We start from the raw sequence: 27,580 nt of genomic DNA on the forward strand, positions 1-27,580 counted from the left end.
GCCAATCAAACACTCGCACCCAGACAAAAGATCTGGGTTTGATCCATCACCATTCTTTAGCCCACTCTGCCACCCCAGTTCAGACATGGCTATATGCAAATCAGTCTGACCCTGTGCCTCAAGGGAACAGTCCAGCCCGAACTAACACGCCACGTTTTCCCTGGACCGGAAACAAGCTTCCGAGGACCGGTTTCTGGCATTCCAGCCGTCTTCAGCCCGGCTTGCTTGAATTCAGTGACAAAGTGAGCAAGGGACTCACGTCTGAGCATACCCTGCCACACTTATGGCGGCCAAAGCGGTACAAAAGGGGGTGGTGATGGACGGAGCATCTGAGCCAATCAAACACTCGCACCCAGTAAAAATCTGGCAAATACATCAGTCTGTTACAAGTATTAATTAAAGGCACAAACTAGTCTGATCACCGCCCTAACTACTATCACTAAGAACAATTACATTTTTTAGTTTTTTATGATTGGCTTTTAATATCAGTTCGGATGGAACTTTTAAATGCTTTTTTACTATCCCCTCTTCCAGTACATGATTAAACAAAAATTTGCTTCACGGCTCCTAGATCGCGTGCACTTTAAGCACTGTTTTGCACACTTAAACTACCTTGCACAGGATCACGCCCCCATAGATAACCCCGGGGAGCCTGCAATCTAACACGCAAATAGCCTTCTGATCCTCACGAGCTATAACCTCAGGGACTGGGTTGACCCCAGACAAACATGTTGATCCAATATAACTGTAGCCATATCCCATCCATCACGTTGCCTTGCTGCGGATGCTGGGCTGCTGGACTTTGCGGCCTAAATCTAGTGACACGCCTGGGGGGTAGGACGGGTGGCAGGGAAGGGGGGTTAGTTGGGGTTAGTTCTGTGTTTGGTGTATATATCCACTGAACAGATTGTATAATGTACCCGACAAGATTCTATTTTGGCACATATGTTTACATTTGACTTGATTGTAACTTTGTCTCCTAATGGGGGGGGGGGGGCAGGTTCTTCTGCTGGTCTTGTGCAAATCAATAAAATCTGGAGTCCTCTGGCCAGTACTTCCAGTGTTACATTTCCATTCGTCGTGGAGGACACTATAGTTCTGCCTAACCAAAGTTCAGTAAAATTGCTGGAAGTGACACTTAGACAATCTACTCAAAGAGGCTGGCAGCTGGTGCCCCCTAGCCTGGGTTGCAGCTGTTGTCGCCAGGTGCTAGTTTCGTTCTGTAGCTCTGCCTCAAAATATTTCCAGGATGTACCATATCGCTTAGAATGACACAATTTAGCTCAAATCTTGGACATTAGGGGCGGCAGACAGGTTGCATGTAAACGGTCTCCTGTTCTGCCCTATCAGTCGCGACCCATGCATATCAGTGTCTAGTAATATGTTGGTAAATGATAGCGACTGTTGGACCCGTGTGGTTCTGGGTGGACTTTCAACAGGAACCATGAGATATGCGCGGGAGGTGTCAGGGTGTGATTCTGGGAAATATGACATAATGGCAGATTGTGAATAATAAAGATATGCTCACCTACAACTCCTGTGTGTGGCATAATCTATTTGCATGCTCCAGAGCGGAGTAAAACGCTACAACTGGCGATGAGTAGGAGATACGTGCCTGTGGAAAACAAGACTGCTGTACCGTTGAAAACTCTCAAGGGGAGCAAACTGCTTGTGCATGCCATGGTCCCCAAAATCGATGCAAAGCAGTCTTCGACCAGCACACGTGGAGTCAAAGCCCTGCTCCAATCCATACACTGCCACAGAAGCAATCGAAGGCCCTGTAGAGGAGCATATTTAAAAATACCCATCAATGCCACTGGTGAGGTTGTAGGCAGAGACGCTGCACTGCACCCTGAACATAGTCCAGCTATTCAGACAAAGCAAGAAAATAACTACAACTCTAACAAGGTACAACACACAGAGAGCATACACGCATTCTGAGGTGAACGAAGCATGCTGCGACGGATGCTTCTGCACATGGCTGAGCGGATGCTTGCAGGAGTTGTCAGATGCAAAAACAACAGTTGATGGACAGAATGCAGAACAATGTCATACATTCACCCCAGTACAGAGATCTAGGCCTAAATCCATCGTTTGTTTGCACTCAACAGCACCCCAGTTCAGACATGGCCATAGGCAAATCAGCCTTGACCATGTGCCTCATGGGAACAGTCCAACCCGAACTGCCAAGCCATGTCTTTCCTGGACCGAAATCAAGCATCCTAGTACCGGTTTCTGGCTATCAGCCGTCTTCAACCAGGATAGCTTGACTCCAGTGGTGTGGAGAGCATGGGACTCACGTCTGAGCATACCCATCCCACTCGGGGTGACAAATTCAAAAACAACAGTTGATGGACAGAATGCAGAACACCCCTGCACAGGGAATTCAGAGAAACAACTTTTTAACATAATTGCGATAGAAGGGAGCATGAAATACAATGCAGCTGTGTTCTTGAAGCCACCACCACCATTCAACACATCCAAGAAACCGAACATTGGTGTAAGGTGGACTAAAACTTTTGATGACTTCATAGATGCGCTAGAGGAGGAAGTTCTGACTTCGTCAGTTACGGTCGCTCCCTCCTGCCCCTGCTCTCTCCTGCCTCAAGCTGGGTATCGTTTGCGCAGCTCTGCTGCTAACCACAGAGATTGTCCTTTGCTGCATTATTTGTTTATTTTTCACCTTGTATTGGCCTGCCTTGAGATCGTGTGCCCGTGTTTGTTGTTCATTGCTGCATTATTTATCTGTTTGTACCCCTGCATTAGCTGCCTTGAGATCGTGTGCCCGTGCTTGCTGCCCATTGCTTCATTGTCTGTTTATTTTTGCTCCCTGCACTGGCATTTGTGTGGCCGCCCCGCGTAGTTACTTGATCGGTTTCACTCGACCCGGTCGGCGCTTCCGCCCCAGCCGCCATTGCTGTTGTTGTTGTTGTTGCCCAGAGGCCGCCCCCTCCACCACGCACCCGCCTCCCAGCTGCTCCTCCCTCGCCCCTCCCCCCTCCCACTTATGACAGATGCTCTTGCGCGCAGCGTTTACGCGCAGCGTTCGCGCCCAATTCGCGCCGAAGGTGCGCCAAAGGTAAGCCCGTCTACGCCCGTCCGCGCCTGGACCGCGCCCAGCGCCAGACCCCCTGGTCCCCGCCGCTCCCAACCCTCTAGAGTCACTTATGATGCCGCTACTCTCCTCGCCCTCAACCCCGGACGCACCCCACTATGCTGCGAAGCTTCCCCAGGACGTACCCACGGCCCATTCGCCTGCCTCTCCTGCAAGTTCAACTGCTTCAGGACCCTCACCAAACCCACTTCCTCCACACACAGCTCCGAACTCAACAGCCTGAAATGCATCCTACTGAACACCCGCTCAGTCCACAGACATGCAACAGAACTCTGGGACCTAATCGACACTGCGTCACCTGACGTCGCCTTCCTTACTGAAACATGGATGAACGCATCTTCTGCCCCCGACATCGCCATAGCCATACCGGACACTTACAAGATCATTCGGAAAGACCGCACCAATAAAAAAACTGGAGGAGGCATCGCCATCGTCCATAGAAACACCATCAAAATCACAACCAGCTCAGACGACAATCTTGCAACCGCCGAACATCTCCACTTTCAGATCCACACCGACCCCAGGACCACCCTTAGAGGCACCCTCATTTACAGGCCTCCAGGCACCCGATCTCAATTCAGCGACGACATCACAGACTTCGTCAGCCCGCACGCCCTCGCCTCCGAGAACTACATTCTTCTAGGAGACCTCAACTACCACCTTGAAAACATACTCGACAACAACACCACCACCCTTCTGGACAACCTGTCCAATCTCGGACTCAAACAACTTGTTGGCACCCCCACTCACACAGCCGGACACACGCTCGACCATATCTTCACCTCCAGCAAGCACATCTCCTTCGATCGCACTACAGCTCTCCACTGGACGGATCACAGCTGTGTTCACTTCAGCTACAAAACCACCCTATCCCACAACCGTCCACAACCCATTCCCCGGAGAAAATGGAATAAAATCACCACCGACCAACTCCTCACATCACTCAACCAAAACCCTCCCACCCTAGCAATGGACCCAGACCAAGCGGCCACCAACCTCAGACAATGGATTACCCACAGTGCGGACGAACTAGCACCCCTGAAAAAACACCAGTTGAAATCACCCAGCAAAAAGGCTCCCTGGTTCAATGATGACCTTAAAAAATCCAAAAAGACATGCCGCACCCTGGAGAAGAATTGGAGAAAAGAACCAACCCCAGACAACATGGCCTCCCTCAAGACAGCCACCCGCAAACACCACCAACTGATTCGATCCGCCAAGAAATCAGCATTCAAGGACCGTCTCGACAACAATTCTCATAACAGCAAGGAACTCTTCAATATCGTCAAAGAATTCCCCAGCCCTTCCGCAGCATCCAACGATATCACTAACTCCCAAGACCTCTGCGATGCGCTATCCTCCTTCTTCTACAACAAAATTGCCGACATCCACAACAGCTTCAAGAATACTCCCAGTGACCAACCCGCCCCACCCCCTTCAGATCCCACCCCTCCAACTAACAACCTCAGCTCCTGGAACCCAATCACCATTGAAGACACCATTCGCCTCATGAACTCAATACACTCTGGCTCGCCTTCTGACCCCTGTCCCCACTACATCTTCAACAAAGCTGACTCCATCATCGCTCCCCAACTCCGCGATATCATCAACTGCTCTTTCAACTCTGCCACCTTTCCAGAAATCTGGAAACACGCCGAACTCAGCGCCCTTCTGAAAAAACTCACAGCAGACCCCTCAGAACTGAAAAACTACCGACCCATATCCCTCCTCCCTTTCCCGGCCAAAGTCATCGAGAAAGCCGTCAACAGCCAACTCGCCGCCTTCCTTGAATCCAACAACTCCCTGGATCCCTCACAGAACGGCTTTCGAGCCAAACACAGCACCGAAACAGCCCTCATTGCGGCGACCGACGACATCCGAGCACTCCTAGACAACGGAGAAACAGTGGCCCTCATTCTACTCGACCTCTCCGCCGCCTTCGACACTGTCTGTCACAGCACCCTCATACAACGCCTCAACAACATCGGCATACAAGGAAATGCCTTGGACTGGATCATCTCTTTCCTAGCTGGGAGAACCCAGAGAGTCCGACTCCCCCCATTCTACTCAGAGCCCACCGAAGTCATCTGCGGCGTTCCTCAAGGTTCCTCACTCAGTCCCACCCTCTTCAACGTCTACATGAGTCCTCTCGCCTCCATCGCACGTCAACACAACCTCAACATCATCTCCTACGCCGACGACACCCAGCTAATCCTTTCACTCACCAAAGACCCCAACACCGCCAAAACCAATCTTCACGAAGGTATGAAAGAAGTAGCCGAATGGATGAAACAGAGCCGCCTAAAACTCAACTCAGACAAAACGGAGGTGCTCATCCTAGGATCCTCCCCCTCAGCTTGGGACGACTCATGGTGGCCTTCCACTTTGGGATCAGCACCCACACCCACAGACCATGCACGTAACCTTGGCTTCATTCTAGACTCCTCTCTCTCAATGTCCAGACAAGTCAACGCCGTATCGTCCTCCTGCTTCAACGTCCTTCGCATTCTCAAAAAGATCTTCCGCTGGATCCCCCTCGAGACAAGAAAGACTGTCACCCATGCACTGGTCACGAGTCGACTAGACTATGGCAACACACTTTACGCCGGAATTACAACAAAATTGCAGAAAAAGCTCCAGCGTATCCAAAACGCGTCAGCGAGACTCATATTAGACATCCCGCGCCAAGAGCACATCACCGGACACCTAAAAAATCTCCACTGGCTTCCCGTCAACAAGAGAATTACTTTCCGCCTTCTTACCCACGCACACAAGGCCCTTTATAATCTGGGACCCGAATGCCTCAACACCCGACTGTCCTTCTACATTCCCACCCGCCAACTAAGATCATTCAATCAAGCCCTCGCCGCAGTCCCGCGCATCCGAAAAACCACCATGGGTGGCAGATCATTCTCCTTCCTGGCTGCCAAAACCTGGAACTCACTCCCCACCCACCTCCGCCTTACTCAGAACCACATCTCCTTCAGAAAAGAACTGAAAACCTGGCTATTCGACAAATAGTGAACCCCTCCCTCTAGCGCCTTGAGACCCTCTGGGTGAGTAGTGCGCTATATAAATGCCCGAACTTGAACTTGAACTTGAAGATGAGAAAATCATAAAATATTTAAAAACCTTGCAGGTGATGGAGTGAAAGAAGCGCTAAAGAAAGATACACAGACTGACTCAACATCGTACCGAAAAGGTGAAAGATTTTTCTGGAAGTCAAGTTCAGTCCAATGCCGAATGCGGATTATGAAAGGTAGATTTTAAACAAACCACAAAAACAAACTGGTGAACCAATGGATGAGTTTGTTGAAAGACATGACACATTTATTCAACATTGCAAGTTCTGGGACTTTTCAGCTGAGGAAGCCATGCGTCTCAGAGTCGTAGATGGCTGACTTTCAGATTCTTTTAGAAGGCGCATGTTGAGAGGGACACTCAGTTTAGAGAAAATGCTCATGGCTCCTAGAGCTGAGGAACAAGCAGAATGACAAGCTGCTAACATGTAAGCAGGGAAAGCACACCATCCATGAATCGGCATTGACCATGAAAAGCAAGCACATAACAGATGCACATAAGTCAACGTCGTAGAAGAAAACTAAATGATGATTCCACTGTGGATTTTCGTTTCCCCATGAAGGCTAATGTCAAGCTCTAGGACAAATCTGTAAGGGTTGTGGGAAAGAGAACCACTTCATAACTGTGTCGAGGCAAGGAAAAATCAATTGCGTCACAATGGAAAGAAAAGATGGAGATGAGAACGTGCCAGAAGCACTCTCATCGCTCCAAAAAAATAAAAAAAACATCACTACGAGTAGAGACCAAGCAAAATCAATCTTCGTCAAGTTTGTCGTGCAAAGGTTCTTCAACATCATTATCAAGTATCAGCGAAGAAGATGGGTGTGTGCTGATGATGTCCACCAAAAAACAGCATGCACATTTGGGGTTAAACTGCCTGTGAAGAAGACCAAAGTAGAAAAAAAAATAACCAATCAAAGTGCTGAACTTCTTACGGACACTGTCCCAGAATTACATTGAAGGTGAACGGTCACCCCATAACCTTAACCATTGGTGCATCAATTAAAATCATGCCAGTGGAAAAGTTCAACGGCTTCTCGCTTTTGCCATGCCTCACTCCTTCAGACATGAAGGTATACACCTGGGCCACTTTTAAACCATTACGAAGCCATGTGGCGTTCACAGCTGCAATGTAAAACGAAACAACGTCAGCACAAGCCACCATTCATGTTCTACAGGGAATCTCGGCTAGTGCATGTTTGCTCAGTTTTGCTACAGCAGCTGATATGGGGTGAATATTTCTCAACTACAACCTCAACGATCAGCCGGGTGAAGATATTCATCCTGTTGCCCAGCGGCACTGTAGAGACACTTTTCATTTGCAAAAAGCTGTAGAGAAAGAGTTGGCAACATTTCTGAAACATGAGATCATTAAACGTTTCACAGGCCCCACACTATGGGTTTTGCCCATAGCAGTTGTACCAAAAAAGGACAGTAGTGGAGTGGTGCACATTTGTGTTGATATGAGCCAGCCAAACAGAGCCATTGAAAGGGGGAGACACCCTGGTCCCCATAGGTCATACAACTGAACGTGGCTAATGTATTTTCCTGTCTTGACCTAAACAAAGGGTACCTTCAACTCAAGCTAAAAGAGAACTGCAGGTATATTATCACTTTTCCACTCATGTTGGTTTGTTCAAATACAATAGACTGAGTTTTGGAGTATCTTTGGCTGCTAAGATTTCAGGATATGATTCACAGAGTAATCTAACCTGTTATGCATGCTTTCAATTACAGTGACGACATGTTGGTCTTCAGGAGAACCCAGAAAGAACACAACAAAGCCCTTACTTAAGTGTGCCAGTTACTTGCTGATGCAGGTCCCACTTTGAATGAAGTGAAATGTAAATTTCACAAGAGCAAACTTGTTTTTTTTGGGCACATATTTTCTAATGGGTGAATTGCTCCACATACAGAAAATATACAAGCACTGTCATGTAATGCACCCCCCCAAAGATGTTACCATGCTCTGATCTTTTCTCTAGTAATTTTGCCACCGTGGGTACCCCATTTAGAGGTTTGACAAAGTAAAATGGTCATTTTTAGTAGTCTCCTGAATGCGATCAAAGTTTTAAAAAAAATTATATAAAAAATTGAGACTGCAACTGAAATGGCCTAATTCGACCCCAACTACACACCAAAGTCATAGTAGATTTAAACCCGGTGGGGCTAGGGGCAAACCTTGCTCAACACAATGGCCTACCAAAGGCTCAGAGACACATTGTGGCCTATGCCAGTTGAAGTCTGTTTGAAACAGACGTGCCTACTCTCAGCTGGAGAAGGAGAGTCTGGCTCTGGTGTGGGCCTGCAAACATTTTCATGTATTGCTCTATGGAAAATTATTTTCTGTCATCATGGACCATGAGTCATTGCTCACTAGTTTTGGTAACCCGATGGCTAAGATGACCCCTCACATCGAAAGGTGGGGGTGGAGGCTGCAAGAGTACGACTATGAGATCGTACACAAACCTGGAAGCATCAGAGACCAGCAGATTACTTTTCACAAGCGCCACTAAATCGTCGTAGTTCGACATCCCGGAAAACAGAAGAATGTCTAAACTTTATTGTGAGGTCCAACATACCAGCGACTGTGTCTGTGGACCAAATTATTGCTGTAATCAACACAGACATGACTATCATCAAAGAACGGAGTGCTGGGGTGTGAGGCAGTGTGTGTCCACCCCCCTCCTATCATCAAAGAACTTATTAAGCCACAATCATGGAGATGACAAATGACCTCTGGCCGATCATACTCAATTCCAAAGTTCAAAAATGCACAGGATGAGTTAGCAGTCACCCAAGAAGGCATAATACTGAGAGGCTCGAGAATAGTCATATCTGAGAGCCAAGGGCAATGTATCATCGAATTGGCCACTGAAGAACATCGTGGCATTGTAGCCACCAAGAGAGCATTGCGAAACAGAGCCTGATTCCCTTGACTAGATGAGCGAGTAGAATAGGACTTAAAAGCATGCCACATCTGCAAGTGCCTGTCCCCAAGGTGACACAGCACCCTGTGACCATGTCTGATCTTCCTGCCCATGCCTCGGAGAGTGTTATAGTTGACTTCTTCAGACCATTAGGAGATAGACAGCATATCATGGTATTCAGACGAATATTCATGTTTTTCTTTGGTGGAAACACTGTCCTTGACAACTCATGATAAAGTCATAGGAAGGCTTGATGACATCTTTGCAACTTGGGGTAGCCACGAGATCTCAAACTGATAATGGCCTGCCCTTCAATAGTGAGGAGTTCCAGGAGTTTCTTGTACCACTCAATGTCAAACACCAAAGGAGTACACCCCTCCGGCCAGAAGCCACTGGTGTTGTCGAAAGATTTATGGGCACCCTCAAGAGATTAATTCAATGCGCATCCATGGAATGAATCAACTTAAATTAAACTATGTGCCATACCCTTCCGGGCCTATCGATCAACTACTCTCTCCACACAGGTAAGAGCCCAGCCACTTTGTTGTTTCGGAGAGCCATCAGAACAAAACTTCTTCAATGAACTTCAGATCGATCAGTGAATGCTGACAAACTTCGTAACACCGATGATACTCATAGGTATAAAATGAAAGTGTATGCTGATCAGAGCTGCTACGTCCAGGAAACAGTCTTTGACAGAGGAGATTGGGTACTGGTAAACCAGAGACAGAAATTAAAGACCTACCCCCCTTTCGCTGCTGATCCTTTATATGTGGTGGCGTACAAAGGACACATGATTGCAGCATATCGTCCTGGGAAGTCCATCACTCGGGACACGTCACACTTTAAACACCTGCCTCAAAACTAGCCAGCTCCTGAAACTACGTTGGAGGCGACACACCCACAGATCCAGCTCCTGAGTCTGAATCTGTGCCACCATTGCCTGATAAGGGTGGACCTCGATCCCTCTGGATTGCCCAAGCTGGCCAACAATTGCGAGATCCTCAGAGAATGGTTTTAAGTGATGTCTGCCATTTTTTATTTAACAAAGGGAGAAATGTAGCATATTGATGCTACATGCACTAGGACCCTCGTGGTTCTGGAGAGACTTTGAACAGGAACTACGTGACATGCGGGGAGGTGTCAGGGTGTGGTGCTGGGAACTATAACGTGAAGTACAGAGTGTGAATGAATGGTGGAGAATAAAGATATGCTCACTCACAGCTCCAATGTGTGGTGTAATCTATTTGCATGCTCCAGGGCTGGAGAAGACGCTCCAGCGACCATAAGAAAACCATTAGGGTTTGCATTTCTATCACCTTTTATCAGTTGTTAATTTAGCCATCAATAGAATATAGACACATAGCAAAACCAGGATCTGATTTTTGGTGCTTATTGTTTTCCTTATTCTAGTTAAAATCAACTCTCACCCTAGCTGTAAACACCTGGAGTTACGGGTAATTTGTACACCATCTTTGAATGCCATGAGTGAGAGACTGGCATGGGGGTCAGTGGGAATGAGTATCACTTGAGGGCCGTAGTAGATCAAAAAACCATTGCGAGAATTGTTGCTGTCAGATCATCACGTGTGCATCATCCTCCAATAAAAGTATCTCTCATCAACCCCATATATACATAAGAAATCTGTGTCCCCCACAGTACCTCTGTATGGAAGTAACTCCTGGTATAAGAATTATTCCCAGGACCTTGGACAGACTCCAGTCCTCATCGACCTGGTCCTCCATCACAGAGTGGAGGCGATCCATGGCTTAATCCTGATTTTATAGCAAGTCAAGGGTTGTCTTTCTTGCTTTTATCCTTTGAAGTGCATCCTAGGTGTGAAGGTGATTTTAATAGTTTGCCAGGTGTGTTTGTAGTCTGGAATATTTACCTGGTGTGCGGATGATGGCCATTTTTCACAAGTCTGGGTCTGGTTTAAGCTTTTCTCTTAATGTGAGCGATTTGGAGTCAGATTTCCAGTGATTTGGAATTGATTTTGAGTTGTCCTCTGATGCATGGAGAACATGTAGGTCTTTACTGAGGGGTGGATATGAGAAGCAGCCCTGTTGTGGTTGTGATGTCATTAGTTTCTGTGGTGTGGTTTGATCTTAGGTTTTAACTACTTGTTTATTATAAAACATTTTTCTAGTGTTGTGGTAATTTCTGTTGCCCCTTCTACACTTGTGTGTGATCTTCTCCTGATATTACAGTGGTTTTATTATCTGCAAGGGTGTGGTGGTGAACGAAGGCATTTTTTTCAGTACAGTAAATAGATTCCTAAAGGAAGTGATTTTACACGTCCCCTACAGTGGTGGATATATTATTTTTTCCTCTTGCTTGATAACTGTTTGAAGTTTTTCCTGGGAGATATAGGAATTTGATTGCTTTTTCCTGGTGTGGAGAGGATTTGGCCTATGACCCTGGAAAGTTGGTGATCAGGGTCTCGTCGGACAAGCATTTCCTTATTAGATCAGCTTAAGGGGCAGGGATGAAAGCGGCAATGTTTCAAAGCTTCCTTCACAAGTGGGTCAGACATGCCTACGGATGGTGCTGCTGATCGAGAACCACAACTGGCACACACCTGTCTCAGAAGCACTTGTCGCACTGCCTTCCAATTACTGTCAGCAGCCCTGAATGTCATGGGCAGTCGAGAGCCTTGGACTGTACACCGACCAGCTCACTTGTGGCACAGGCCAGCACATTCCTGGAGGGTCTCGGGTCGAAGAGACCGCGTCTGGCATAGCTGAGATTCCGGGCCAGACCCGAACAGCTGCATTCCCAGCTTAGTGGAGATCTCCTTATGTGACCCTTGACCCTGGAAGCAAAATGGTAATGTGCCTTGCATTGCAGTAAGTGAGACTAGCCTAATCGACATACACTGCAGCATTGCTGGGATAATACCAAATTAATATTGTCCCTACCAGCTAAGCTCAAATGTCACTGAACTTTTCAGAAAGTGAAATAAATCCTACAAGCAAAATTTCTACATTACAAGTGATAATTGCTGCTGCTGTATCATCTTTAACAATGGCAAAAATGAAGCAAGTGGCTTTTGGACCTAAAAGCTTAATGCCAAGTTAGCTGAATATTGTATCAAACAACACTTGGCCCTACAAGCTGCAGTCTAATATTTCTGAAGTTTAAGCAAGTGAATCACTGCCACACATACCAAGTTATAAAAGTGCTGAGATCCTACCAAGATTGGCTCTGCACTCAATATCCCTTTTGTCAATGGTGAGAATGCAGCCAGGAAGAAAAGTTTGGCTTCAGCAAAGGGACTCCAAATATTGCGGAAGTTTCAGCAAGTTAAGCCTGACTCGCCAATCTGAGCCTAACTTTGCTGAGGTGTAGCAAGGATACATGAACCAATGGTTATCACACTGGCGTAACAAAACATTAGGGGGGGGCCCTGATAGGTACGTGGGGGGCCCACTCCGGACTCAATCAGGAGCTCTTCAGCCAGAGTACTTGCTGAGTGGGCCCCCTGGAGCTTGGGGGCCCACAGCACCGCAGGGGCCTGTGTTACGCCACTGGGTTATCAGTATTATACCACAGCAAGAGAAGTTTGTCAAGACAAGCCAAGTAAGGAAAGGGCCTTTGGCCAACCTTCGGGGCCTCAGGCTTGATCCTTGAATTGTCTCCCATTATCATGAAGACTATAGATTAGTGATACTCAAAGTACGGCCCGGGCGGCCGTGTTCGGACCTATTGACCTTTACTTGCGGCCCCAATGGTGAACAGCAGCATGAGTCTTTTTTTAAAGAATTTTTTTAAATACACGGGCAAGCATTTTTTAACCTGCAAATAAAAACCTGCCCGTTTATTTTACTTTTTTTTAGACCTCCTTACACAATCCCTTACCCACCCAAACCCTCTACCGCCTCCCTGGTGGCATCAGTGCGTCCCTCGGTCACACCATGGTCCGTACTTTGTGGCCCCTGGGCAAATGTTTGTGAGTACCCATACCATAGACCTTGCTAAGACCCTCTCACTCAGGTGAATGACAGCTCTGTCACTTGATACCTGTCTGAGTCTGAGGCCAGCCAAGCTGAGTGGTTTGAAAGTTGTAAGTCTTCCCTTAATCCAATATCTAAATTCAGCTCCAGACTCGTACACGCTTCCTGGACCTTTTCACACCCTGACAGATGATAGGGGGCTCTCTCATGATGAACCGTGTGGTTTCTTGTTGGCTTCTGCTAAAAATAAAGCATGATAAAAGAGGGTGCAATGTGATCCTCCAGTCTTGCCATAAAATCCAGTCTTTTAAGGATGCAGCAAGCCAGTCTGTCAGTGTACTCCCAATTATCTATCAGTCATGTTAACTCTTTTTCTGGTGTCAGTGTTAAATGCAGGTGTCTGGGTTTGCAACTTTGAGACGTTCGTGTATTATCAACCTCACTGCACAGCCCGACACAAATATATTACTTATTCTGGACAATATAACCAGAAAACTATTGAATTCTATGCTCAGGTGTTTGCAAAACAAGCAGGTGCATACTGTCATATGTAAAGTCTCTGAAGTTGATTTGTTTCCTTGCATTCCTGCTATAGATTTGAAAACGTTCCCTACACATAGACCACTTTCAACTTAAGTTATCACCTCTTCACTTCCTTCCAGTCCCCCAAGCCCCCCCCAACATACACTGAAGGGAACATGCCAATCGGTGGCATAACCACCGGTGATTCTCAGTTAATTGAAAATGTCACTGGGTGACCTCAACATTCAGTCACTCAAGCTATATTTGATTACTAATTTAAGCATCAAAGTACAAAAAGCACACGTAAAAAGTGCATCATATGGTGGTTCTAAAATACATATAAAAAGTGAAAGAGCAGCACATTACATTATATTGCTAAAAGTACATGGTTCTGTGATAGCGGACAATACCTTTTAGGAAGGAAGCGACAGCAAAACTAGTTTCTTCATCCTTCAAAGTCTGTAAGAAAAGTGCAGGCCGACATAATTTGAAATGATGGCCTTTCACAATAGGTAAAAGGTTTACACCTTTATGTAATAAATATTAAACTTACACAAAAACGTAAAGTGTAACAATGATTGTTTTGGGATATCATCACAAGGCAGTGCAGAACTACAAGCTTTACCAGAATACCCTACTAGAGAACTCACCAACATACAGGTTGAACCCGTTCTGGATCTCGTTTGGTTCAATATATGGAGCTGTAAATAATAGCTTGGTATGCATGGCGGTGATTCACCTGTTGGGATTCCAGAAATATTAGACTGTCGCTTGCAGGGCCAAGTGCTGTTTGTTACAATTTCCTGCTAAGTTGGTACTAAGCTGTTAGGTACAAGAGCCACGTGCTGCATTTTGGACAAGGTTTAAGTTGACATTAACATTTAAATGAGCATCGCCCATGTTGGAATGGTAAATTAAAAATGGCAAAAGAGCCATATGTGCATCACGTCATAGGGCATATAGATGCTCACGCGGCGGCCGAGTGGAAAGTTGAAATGTGGTACTCCATTCCAAGATTGTCGCCCCATGCACCTCCGTTCTGACCACTCGTGGTCGATTACCATTCCAACATGACTGATGGCCATTTTTAACAGTGCTTTTTAAAAAAGAATGCATATGAGCACTAGTAAAGCAGCATGCGGCCTGGTAGAAGTGAGCATTTGTCTGGCCTGTGCAAGAAAAAAAGTTTTAAAAACATACAGTGCACGATGGGGGTGTTAGCGATAGAGTTTGGAATTGAGTTACCCTGCAGCAGTGTGCAGCTACCTGGTGCTAGCAAGCAACAACAAAAAAGTGTGACGCAGGAAGTGTGGCAGGGAGCAATGGATGAAAAAGCATGTGGCCCAGGACCAGTGGGCAGCTGCTAAGCGCCTGTAAATGCAATTCAGTGAAGCCAACAATGTTAAGAAAGAAAAGTAGTAATGAAACAGAGAGTGGTGGAAGCTCAATAAGAAAGCTTCTGTGGTGGAGGCACAGTGAGTTAATGAGGTAGAGAGGAAGATGACCAATGATCTCACACCCTGTGCTGAAGCAAATTAAGTTGTCTCCTCGACTAAGTAGTCAGGGGTGTAGCTTCGGGGGGAGGGGTTTGGGGTATTACACTTCCTTAAAAAAAATATTCTGTAGTACATATTTGAGTACAGATGCTTTCAGTTGGAACCGACAAAATATATATGTATATATATTTTGTCATTGTCTGCATGTACAAATATATATATATTAGAAATGGGGTTTCAGGTTGGCTGAGGTATGCAACTCTGTCCAAGTAGGAACCACCACTCTAGTCAGGATAAGCTAGATATACACAAAAAAATAACCTGCGCTCACCCTCTGGTAGGATGGCAGAGAGCAGTCAGGTTTATCTAAAGAGGCAATGTGTAAAGTATCTGTGCAACGCGTGCACACATACAGTAACATAATGAAAACACCACAAAATTACTCCACACAGAGTTAAAAAATAGATTATAATTTTATAAATGACACAAGACTAAAGCTACAAAAATCCAATACGTAGATCCTGAGATATGCAATTTTAAAGCTTGAGGTGAAAATGGCACATAAAAGCGCAATGCACCAACTGTGGTTGGTCACACAAGACCGGGAGAAAGTCACAAGTTTGGGCCAACCACGATTGAGTGCAGGGCAGCTACATGGACCCACTTGGGCCTGCTCAACATGGTACCTTAAACCCTGGTGCATGGTCTGTGTGCCGTTGCTTTGCAAGGCTTGGTGTCATCTGGCATAGGTTCCGAGAAGCTGTGCGGCAAGGCTTAGCGGTACTTGGCGTCGCTTTGCATCAATCCTGGGGAGCTGTGCAGTAAGGCTCTGCAGGATTTGGCATTGCTATGCTTTGGTTCCGATGGACTTGCAGCGGCAAAGCAAGGCTTTGCATTGCTTTGTGTCAGTTCCGATGAGGACCACAGAAAGGAGAGCACCTTAGGCCCACTTCCAAGGGCCCAGGACTAGGGTGGCACCACTTGGCAGGACAGAATCACAGCTTGCAGAGTCCAGTTGCAGATGCAGCGTTGAAGGAAGTCTTTGATGGTCCTGAAACTTCAGAACTAGGGGGAAGCCAGCAAGCCCTTGGAGTCACTCTGGGTTCATGAGATATGGGTCCGGTACTTGTCGCCAGCAGGGCAGCAAAGCAGAAAAGCAGTACTTCTAGGGCAGCAGTGAAGCAGAAAGGCAATCCTTGTAGCACAGCAGTCTTTACTCCTGGAAGAGTTCTTCACATGTCCAGTACTTATACCCAGTTTTGCCTTTGAAATGAGTTAACTTTAAAACAGGCCCTTGAAGTGCACAGTGTCCTCCTTTCTTCCCAGTCCTGGCTGCTCCAGACTCTCAGTAGGGGGAATAAGCTCTTTGTGTGGGAAACAGGACACCGCCTATTCAGGTGTGTCAGCTCCCCCCTCCCTTCCTGCCAAGGAAGAGCTATCAGAAAGCAGATGAATGCAGATGAGGTGTCTGTCGCAACCACCCTTCCTGTGTTTGTGGCTGTCTAAAGGTAACACACAAAGTATAGCTGTCACCCATCCCAGACATGTTTGGAGACAGGTTTCAAGGTACACAAAGAAATGTCCACTTTCTAAAAGTGACTTTTCTAAAACAGTAATGTTAAATACAACTTTACATTAAAAAGGAATTATCTTTACCATTCCAAAGATATGAAACATGATGCAGCTACTCCTTTCTAATAAATAATTACAAATTAAAAGTGTTTAAAGGAATTGCCAATGTTAGCCTATGAGAGGAGTAGGCTTTAAAGTAGTGAAAAATTAATTAGGGTTTTTGTCACTACCAGCACATGCAAAACATAGGAGTACATGTCCTACCTTTTACGTATACATCACCTTGCCCTTAGGGCTACCTATGGAATACTTTAGAGGTGACATATGTAATAAAAGGGGAGTTTAAGGCTTGGCAAGTGATTTTCAATGCCATGTCAAAGTGGCAGTAAACTGCACACACAGGCCTTGCAGTGAGTGGCAGACCTGAGACAGGTTTGAAAGGTTACTTGTGTAGGTAGCACCAGCAGTTCTTCAGGCCCATTGGTAGCATTTAATTTACAGGTCTTGGGAATATGGCATTCCACTTTACAAGAGACATACAAATAAATTAAATATGTCAGTTGTGTATATACCAATGTTACAATGTTTAGGGGAGAAGCACATGCACTTTAGCACCGGTCAGCAGCGGTAGACTGCTTAGTCCTAAGGCCAATAAAAGGAATTCAGCAAAAAGAGGAGGAGGAAGGCAAAATATTTTGGGTGCCCCTTCAGAGAGGGCCATTTTCCAACAAAAAATAAATATTAAGTTAAAAATATATATACACGAGTTGGTGAAGACTAGCCCGGAGGTCACTGACAACACAAATTGGTTCCAGACACACAAGGGTTTTTACCGATGTAAAACCTGCAAGGCATGCCAACAAGGGGTAAACCGGACAACTTACACAACACCATTTAGTGCCAGAAGCGTAAAAATACCTAAACTTCTGACGTGTAAGACCGAATATGCGGCGTACATTTTAATCTGCCCATGCAACCTACAATATGTAGGTAGCACCAAATTACAGCTGCATAAAAGAATTTTACAGCACATACGGGCGATTAATAATCAGGACAACACCTATCCGATGGCACGCCATTATAAAAGTAACCATGAATCAAAAAGCCAGAACCTCAGATATTATGTGATTGACTCTGTTCCACCAAGTAGAAGAGGTGGCAATTGAGAACAACGTTTGCGCCAATTGGAGACTAGATACATCTTAGAGCCTTAATTCAAACCAATCAACAGGGCTGAATGTAACTGAGGATCTTTATACATGCTTGTGATTTTTATAAAATTGTCACATGCACTTTGTTTTGCACATTTTGCCCATGAACCTATATATAAGATACTGATTGCACCATAAAAACAAAATAACTTGCGTATATATTAAGAATTGAATATTTTACCAGGTATTTATACTGGTATGGGTGTGTTTAACTCACATAACAGGGGCTAACACAAGGTGACGACCGATGTTATGAATCCATATGTACAACATCCAAACCAATCTATCCCCAACTAAACCCACATGGGCAGTACATAGAGGGCAAGATACCTCAGTGTACGTTCCTGGGGCTCCAGTAACAACGAACATACAGAGCCACAGGTGCTCGCCCGCAAAAACTCAGAAAAGTAACGAAAACTGTGTCAACCACCACACCATTCAAACACTATAGGAATTAGATGTTGAGCACATTGCATCTAAGCACAATAGCACTTTTTTAGCACTTAAGTAAACAAACGCCAGGACATCAACAGATATAAATGTACTTGGGGGGTATGATATATATGTGAAGTCAATCTGACATATAGCAACTGATAATATTGCATTCTGATCTGATACAATGCAATGTAATCTTAATATAAATCAAATGATATATATTGTTTAATGTAAATAGATAAGTAGCTTATTTTTATAAGTACATTGTCACCCTTTACATCCCTGTATTGAAGGAACTAAAGAAGTAACTTTTTATGTCTATTGCATATTTTGCACATGTGGAGGTAACCACGCCTGCACTAGTCACTTTAAAAACACCAATGATAATGCTGAACTTTGTCATTTGATCAAGGCTCCCGTGAGAGCTGAAACGCGTTATGCCGACTTGCACCAATAAAAGATAAAATATTGCACAATACCATGGCCCGGACCCGTTTTGTTGAAGGATTTGTAGCTGTAAACGGTTACGAGTGGATATATATATATATATATATATTCCAATACGAACAGCTATATTCAGCTGAAAGACGGAGAGCACACAAGTATCCTTTCAATGATGTTTTATTGAAGACCCCTCACTCCCCCCGACAGACGCGTTTCGCCTTGCGTTTTCATCAGTGTCAGTTTGTTGTGTGTAAAGTGCAGCCATTTCTACTTTCCAAACGTTCATAAACATACAAAAAGGGATCATTGCACGCATTACGAATGCAGCGGCCATCTTTGAATGTATGCTATACAGTATCAACTAAAGAGAAAAGGCTGCAAGATAAAGTGCTTGTGTGCTAATAAGAAGAACATATGTACAACAAACAGTAAAGTGCAAAATTTGTGGGGGGAACAATTATCATCGCAATGGATATTTTATACCAAGTTAGCAACATATTTCTAGTCATCTTAATGTTTCAATACATACGATAAAAACATATTATTGTTAAAAAGCCCATTAAGTAAGACTTGTATTGTAAATTCATAGTCTTATATCGTAAATACAAAAAATGGTAACTTCATGTTGCTTAAAAAAAAAAAAATATATATATATATATATATATATATATATATATCTTTCGGTTAGTTTGAAAAACTATTGTTTTTTTAAGTACCCATAACAATCAGCACTCCTCCCTCTTTCCCCTTCCTCTTAAGCACCTCTAGTGTCCAGCTTCTCATAATGTATTTTAACAAGATATGCCAGCGTGATTCTTGCAAAATCGGAAGTTTCCACTCCTCAATCTTACTGACCAAGCTACGCTCCAGTCAGTAATGGGGGGGGGGGAATACAAGTCAGTCAAGACAAATGAAGGCAAAAAAGCCAGGAATGGGACAAACACAAGACCAGGTTTGGAAAGCCATTATATAAGGAGCACGAAATATTGATAGATCAGAAAACCGTCCAATCGAGCAATAGGGTAATCTATAGCCCACTCTGTATATTGTATTATTTACAATATATTGTAGATGATATATCTTTGCAAGAGGTCATTAAATCTGAGGAGAGCAAGGCTTATTTCGTTCTGTCACGTTGTGGGTGGCTGCTACTGTCACGTAAAGGTTACACGCATAGAAAGAAGTGTAAATATAAAAAGATGTAATGGAAATAAAAGATTACTCTGGAATATGTACAGCAAGGGCCTCTACAGCTAGTGAAAATGCTACCTAATCCAGTGAGCACAGCATGCAGCCCTGGCTGCAGACAGTGAAGTTAGAAGTGCTGCAGAGGATGTTAAAAGTAAAACTTAATCTCAGAACAGGCAGCAAGTGAGATTTGGAAAAACAATAGTCTAAATGCCAACGTCCCCCCCCCCCCCGCCCCCCTAGCATATGGGTGCACAGATGCCATCAACAAAGTACAGAACAACAAATAAATAAAGGAAGACACCAGGAAAATGTCATTTCCCTCGCTCTACAAGTTATTCACATCCCAGGACAATTGAAAATTACCCACAAAGACGAAATTATAAAAGAATGTGATTATTCGCCACATCCACAAAGCTGTGGATGATGAGCAGTATGTTGAAGATCTATTTAGCATCTTTCGATCAAATCTATGCCATTCATGAAAAGAACCCTAACAATACCATACCTGCTGCCCTCCCCAACAGACTCTCGCCACTTCTGCATTTCTAACTATAATTTGGCGAAAGCGGGCACGTACTTCAAAGCATAAAACTGTTATTACGATGCAACTTCAAACCAATAACTACAGGCGACATCCTTAATTGAAGGATATAATACAAATAGCACAACACGAAAAAAAAACTCACAGCTGCAATATTCATTTCCGCAAATTTGAGACTAGAGAATTTCGTATTGCTGACCCAGAACCAATTCTTTGCGGGAAATGAAGGCAAATTATCCCCTGTCCTCGACGTATGATGAGCCATGGAAAGGTAGGGACTGTTACTTTAAAGTGCAGATTCTCACCAATATATATTTACCACCCTGGTGGAACTTAGCAGGGGATCCTGCGCTAAGGTGGAGAAGCATCGCACCATTTCTCTCAGGGCAGTCCAAAAACAAAAAATAAAATGATGATAGCAACACTATGTTAATATCATTTTATTTTACCGCACTAGCCCCTTTTCAGTTGCCTTTTAGGTGCGGGCTGGGCTAGCGTAACAGCCAGCAGGAGGAGGAGTGGTGGGCAGTTTTTAAGTACGCATGACAGTTTGGCCAGCCATCTTGGGCTGATCAGCAATGTCTCCTCCAAGTATCAAGAATACTTGCTTCATAGAAAACAGATACATATTATAATGTTTGACTGTCCAATGGTTCTAAAACACTTGTTCTTGCATGTACCCCTCTCTCCAGGTTAGAGTTCAGAAGCTTAAAAGCAGGTGAACACTGGTCAAGATGTCTGCCGTCATCACCAATAAGAAAAAGACCAATGCGTATGCAGCCATCAAGGTGGACCCCGAGACCAAGTACTCCACTCCAGGGGCCTTTGAGTTGGAAAGACTCTTTTGGCAGGGTGGAGTGAAGTACACCCACGTCAACGAAGTGTTCCCCAACCTCTACATAGGAGATGAGTATGTGTGACCAAACTCAGACAAACACTGCATGCTGAACATGTCACCAGAGCCATTTTTATTCCTCTAGATCTAAGGCTAAAGTAGCAAGGCATAGTAAGATGCTAGCCTAGTTGCAGTGTGATCATTGGAGGGTAGGCTGTACATACTTTAGACAGCAGGCTGAGTCAAATATGCAGGGTAGGCATGTTGCACTAAAGGCAGTTGGTAAAGCTTTTTGTATTACTGATACCTGTCCAATACTGCATGTTTAGTGTTACCAGATGACTATGTCACCAGAACACAATTTTTCCAGCTTTGGGCTTTCATTTGACAAACTAATGCATTCTACACGCTATTGTTTTGGTTCAGTGGAAGCAGTTGGACTAAAGTAGCTTATAAAAGAACCGCCCAAGATTGATGTGAGCTAGAGAAGGACTGGCCTGCTGCCCATGTGTTAATTACATGGACTCGTGGTTACCAAGCCTTGGTCTATCAGCTATTTCTAGTGCAGGTTGTCTGTTCCTAAGACCATTATATACTGCTGGGGTTGTTCCATTTATTGTGCATTGTCGATTTGTATTTTAACTTCTCCTAATGTATATAGTGTGTTACTAGGTACCTGCAATTTCATACAATGTCATCTTCTTTCACTCATTGTGTAACATTAACCGTTTTACTGGAAAATACTGTAACGCCCCCAGACCATGTTCCCTCTACATAAAATTGCATACATAAATGTTGAAGGATAGGAGGCCCAATGTTGATACACACATCTACGGAGTAACCAGGTATATTGCAGATCAATGGGATGGGGCGGAGCCAGTACTTGAGCGGTTGCCAAGGGGTATAAACTTAAGTTGGGGGAGGGGTTGCCTTCAGCCCGAATACCAGCATCGCCGTTATTCATTCTGCCCCTTAATGCCTCTGCCTACCATACCCCTGCTCAAACCAGTGATTAGATTCTATAATATGCTGGTTTTAGACTGGAGATATATAAACCACATCACTGGCATCATGGCTCTTACCACAAGCACTAGCAAAACTCCTACAACTGGGAAATGTTGTACCCCATGACATGGACCCCCCACCCCATCCACCGTCATGAGTCACAAGCACAAGCTTCTTCTGCCAATTTCCAATCTGGCAATTTCCCTGTGAGCTGCAGGCTATGTGGGTCTTCTTTCATAGCCATGACCCAAAAAGGACTCAACGGCCCATTCTAGTCACAGCCTCCTGCAGTGTGGATCTGGTTTACTCATTTTTGTCATGGCCACATTAGGTTTCCAGCCAGGCGCCCACTTCCATCACCCCTAAGTTAGTACCTCATCTGAGGCATAGACTAACTCACAATAAGTATCACTAATCAGTCTCAGGCAGGGATGTCTTTTAAATCAAGAGTGAGAAACCCATCTCAAGCACAGGCTGTACTCTGGGGGAAGTACCTACCTCGACTGTCTTAGTTAAGTAAACCAGATGAAGTACACGACGCCCTAGGCTCATTTGTAAATAACACATCTCAAGCACATACCTTCCTCACCTCTGAAGCAGAAGTTACCTATTCCATCCCTAAGCAAGAATAAACTCCATTGTTAGGCATAGACTATGTTCACCTCAGAGATGTTACCTCTTGTGAAGAAGGCCTTTCTCACATCAAGAGTTCTTATGCTTCAATAAAACTGTTATTGATTTCGATTGAAATATAAGAGTAAACAAAAAATCTCCCCGTCTTCTCTTACCTTCCAGCAGTGTTTCTTTCCTCCCTCCCTTACCAACATATACCATGGTATACCAGTTTCCCTGTATCATAATAAGACGATGCTTCATGAGGGACCTTGAGATTATGTAATACAATGCTCTGAGTGTCCTTGACATGTGAGTTTTCTAGATTTCTCAGCAAAATATTCCAGGATAGGTCCCCGCGTAGCATACAATTCTGCCCCGTGGATAGACACTGTAATATTTTCAATGCCAAGAACTTACCACACTTTCTTCTACCAGTGATATTTGCTTGGGCTTTGAGCCAAACCCTACTTAGCTAGAAATGATTCCTTTGCAACATATTGACCAATGGAAAAAGGTTCCTCCTATGCCCCCAGGCTACCTCTGGCATCATGGTCAGAAATACACAACCAGAAGACATAGGGAGTGTTGTATCTACTATAGACTTGATGGCTTTAATAACCACTCGAATATTATGGCAGTCCCAAAGAATATATGTTTTCTTATTGGCTGCAGCTTCTCCAGCATTCAATGGTCCCATTTTAATTCATGGCATCTTTTGGTGTCCAGTTGCATCCACGCAATATCTCCTCTACGGTTTCACAGCCCTGTTTGCGTGTGTGTGATTAGGCACAACACAAAATTATTCTCCACTGAGTTTGGCCAATTGCTCTTTTTGAGGCACTCTCCATACAAGAATATTTGATCTAGTCTGTAGGTTAGGTGAGCCTGATTTTCTACCTTACTGCACAGTTGTTCACACAATGTAAGAGTCAAGGTACAGCTGGTTATTTTCCTTTGACAAGATATTACTAACTTCCTGCTACAGAGAGCTGGAAGACCTGGGGCATATCCTTACCCAGAATATATTCCTGAGTCTCTAGCCTCAGCCCAGTATTGTGACTGCTGGGTCCTTCAGAATAAGAGAGTTTATCACCTCCTTTATAGCTCCCAAATCTTTCCAAATGATGACGTGTTTTGAGCACCAACGCCTCTTATGAATAGGAACCCTCCTATTCCATTATCCTCTCCAATAGTGATCATTCATGCCCGTGAACATTTTACTCATCTTGGTACCAACCCATCTTTATCTTAATGGAAGATTCCTAGTGAAGCACCTACTTATTTGCATATCTCTCGACAAACTCTCCGATGACCATTCAAACATGTCCCTTTCCAACACGCTTTCCCACCTCTTCCTGTGTGCCCATCCATACTGAACTCTAGGAGCAAACAGTATCTTGAATATCTTAGAGGCTGTCCCTTTGATATTTTTCCTTGATGTCACCCATTGTTCAAAGGGTGAGAGGTCTTGTCTCTCTTACTCGAATCTTTAGGTTAGTCACCCAAATTTTCATTTGGTAATGTCTGAATCACACTTATTCACTCGGTTTAAACACCCCTTTACTATCCTTGACTAATCTAACTGCCAAGATTATACAGTCACGATCTTTCCATTTTTTATAATTCATCCTTCAAAAGCTGGTGCAAACTGTGCATCATAATAAGTAGGTGTTAGAGGGGATGGGACTGTTGCCAGCCCTTTAGATTGTGTTATTGTGTCCCATAGACCTAAAGCTGTACTTGTGATATGGCTAACATGTAGTCTATGATTTCTTGCTACTTTCCGAAGGCAAATGGCGTCCAACATTGTTCTGCCTGCAACTACTTTGTCTAAGTGTACCCAGTAGCAAATGGATGCCCTCAAGGACCAGTCAGTCAGAATCTTTAATTGTGAGGCTCTGTAGTAGTTTCTGATGTTTGGTAGTGCTAGTCCTCCTCTATCCCAAGACGTCATTAGCATGTTTCGCAAGATCCTATCCGGTGTTCCTTACCACATAAAAGCCACTAAATGTTTCTGTAACATCTTAAATGCTTCCACCTCAATATTAATTGTGTGTGCTTATAATAAAGGAGTCCTGGTATTATTACCATTGTAATAGGTGTATTTTCCCTGAACACAAGATAAAGTGATCACTCCACCAGTAAAGGTCCTGTTTCGTCCTTTCAGTTAGTGTAGGGTTCTTAGCCTTGGAAAGATCAGTAGTCGCTAGATGTCAGTCAGTCACTTGCCCTGTAAGGTTTCCCTTGTATCTTAAGACATCACATTAGTCATCCTGCTGAACCTCCCAGACCTGACAAGTTTCCCTTCATTTCCCGATTTAAATCTCATCACATTATTAACTCTCCCTCTGCAAAGCCTTGAAGTTATCTCTGTGTCAGTGTGTCCTAGAGATTCTTTTTGTCCACATAAGGAAGCCATTGTTAGAATGTCACTTCTTAGTCCACATGTGTCCATCACCAATTTCCGATGTGGACTATTGGTTCCCAAAATAACTACTGTAACAGTGTTCTGAAGCAGAATCACTACTCCTTGGTTTTTTTGTCCCCCGTTGCATGTCCTTGGGTGTTATAGTACCTTCTTTTAAACCTCTCTGTCTCTCCTCTTTCTGGTATGCTTCCTGGAGAAATACTAGATCTGCTTTGAAGCCTTCAAGTTTGAAGCATACCTTTGATCACTTGGTCAGGGAGTTCAATCCCCCAATGTTAAGGTTTGAATGGTGTTGGTAGTTTCTCTTCATCTTCAATACCATTGTGCCTCTTGTATATGTCCCAAATGTGGATTATCTGTAGATACTGTCCCATCCCTAGTTCTCCTCAGTCCTGTCACCACTCAACTGCCAATCAAAGTTACCATAGTCAACAGAAATCATTAAGGAACAAAACAAAGGTAGGAAAACCTGTGTTGTGGTAAGACCCTCTTTCCGACGGATCATACCGATAGCTTACTTTGTATTCAAGCCTTGCCGGGTTGATCCAGCTTTCATCAGTGAGGCCCTTGTGTGCCTCACACAGGCAGAATCTATATGTATTCTGTACAAGGTGTACCTATTTGCCTGCTTGCATTGCTAGGGAGATAATGTCCCTAGGAGGGCATGTCCCTTATGTCCCTCCCTAGGTTAATGGAGTGCTCACGTCTACTAGAATTAGGGTCTGCATGGAAATATCCTAGCATTCTGCCTCGATTGATCTGAAGTGTCTCTGTTTTGCTAGTGTAGTTTGAGCAAGGTCCTACAACTATAAACAATACCACCCTCTCACCTTGGAAGGTAAAGAGGCACTTATTTCCTGCTTCTTTAGTGAGCAAATCCTTCTCTTGGTACAATGTCATTTAAGGAATTGTATCTCTGGGTTGGTTATTAGGTCCTTGCCTTTTGGGGCCCGCCCTATGGACTCTTCCAATCTAAATTTAATCTCCCTCCTTTAAATCAAGCATCTATGCCTGCTGTCTTTTAGAGTAATCCATGATGCCATTTTCTTCCTTTTTTATAATGTTTTCCTATCTAGCTCGTGTTTGAAGATCCTCACACTTTGTGTAGAGAATTTTGCTAGTCCATTTCTCTGAGCTTTCTTGTCAATACAGCCAGGTCACGCCACCATGTAGGCACTAAGTTGAAACAAGTATTAATTTAGACACTATGGCCCAATTTATAGGTCCAGAACAATATGTAATTCAGCCTGCATGATTAAGTGTGCAATCTGGGACACTTTGTTATATTACAGAAAATGCACCTGTACTGGGAATAGTGCATTTGTGAACGGTAGACTGGCTGTTTAAAGACGCTGGTCCACCTTCCATTGCCCAGGTGGCAACAAGCCTCACATTTAAAGGAGACAAAGATCCACCTGTGGCTTCTGTGATAGCTGCACCCTACTGCAGGAGGTGTGTCCCACTTTCCCACTCTAAAGAGATGCACTCTGCAGCGCCATCTGTATGTGGCTTACAGTCAGTGTGCCTCCTGACTATCTTTGGCTCTGCACCCGCATCTGTAATATAGCATGGACACTTCCCTCAATTTCATACGGCGACGCCCTGTGTAAACGAGGGCACGCCCACTTGAGATTGCCCTGATGCAGTGTGAATTACAGCAGGGGCCTTTCATGCATCGACGGTCATATCTGTAATACTAAAGTATCCCAGGGATGCAAAAAACAAATAAGGCAATCATGCTGGTTGCAATTCTGGGGGGAGCTTTTTGAAGTAAAGTTTCTGGCTGCCCTTTGTCTGATATGACGGACCAAAATTTATGTTACACCAACATATCCAGCAACACTGCTCCAATCATCAATGTCCTTTCATTTACAGTGCTTGCAAACATGACCAAATTTTTCTCTCAATTTTTTTAATCATGCTTTTAGGAAAACTGCATTGGATCGCTACGGCCTAGAGCAGGTGGGCTTTACCCACATCCTGAACGCTGCCCATGGTCGCTGGAACGTGGACACTGGTGAGGAATACTACAGCGACATGACCATAGAGTACTACGGCGTGGAGGCGGCGGATCTGCCCAGCTTCCAGCTCTGCGAGTTCTTCTACCCAGCGGCCAAGTTCATTGATGAGGCCCTCGGCAAACCAGAGAGTAAGTGTTCTTCACAGCAGGGGTTCTATTACAGCAAAACTGGAAGTCCATGGG

General features: G+C 44.5%; 1 protein-coding gene across 1 annotated transcript in view; it reads left to right on the forward strand.

The window, feature by feature from the left end:
• Window positions 1–27,580, forward strand: part of DUSP29 (dual specificity phosphatase 29) — a 101,319-nt gene that overhangs the window by 71,984 nt on the left and 1,755 nt on the right. The window contains exons 2-3 of the mRNA XM_078642734.1: window positions 21,187–21,404; window positions 27,306–27,526. Of these exons, the coding sequence (XP_078498860.1) occupies window positions 21,229–21,404; window positions 27,306–27,526 (397 nt within the window). The 5' untranslated portion in view covers window positions 21,187–21,228. The remainder of the gene's footprint in view (window positions 1–21,186; window positions 21,405–27,305; window positions 27,527–27,580) is intronic.

The sequence above is a fragment of the Lissotriton helveticus genome, chromosome 5_1 (assembly GCF_964261635.1).
Source record: "Lissotriton helveticus chromosome 5_1, aLisHel1.1, whole genome shotgun sequence".
In the NCBI taxonomy this organism is placed as follows: Eukaryota; Metazoa; Chordata; class Amphibia; order Caudata; family Salamandridae; genus Lissotriton; species Lissotriton helveticus.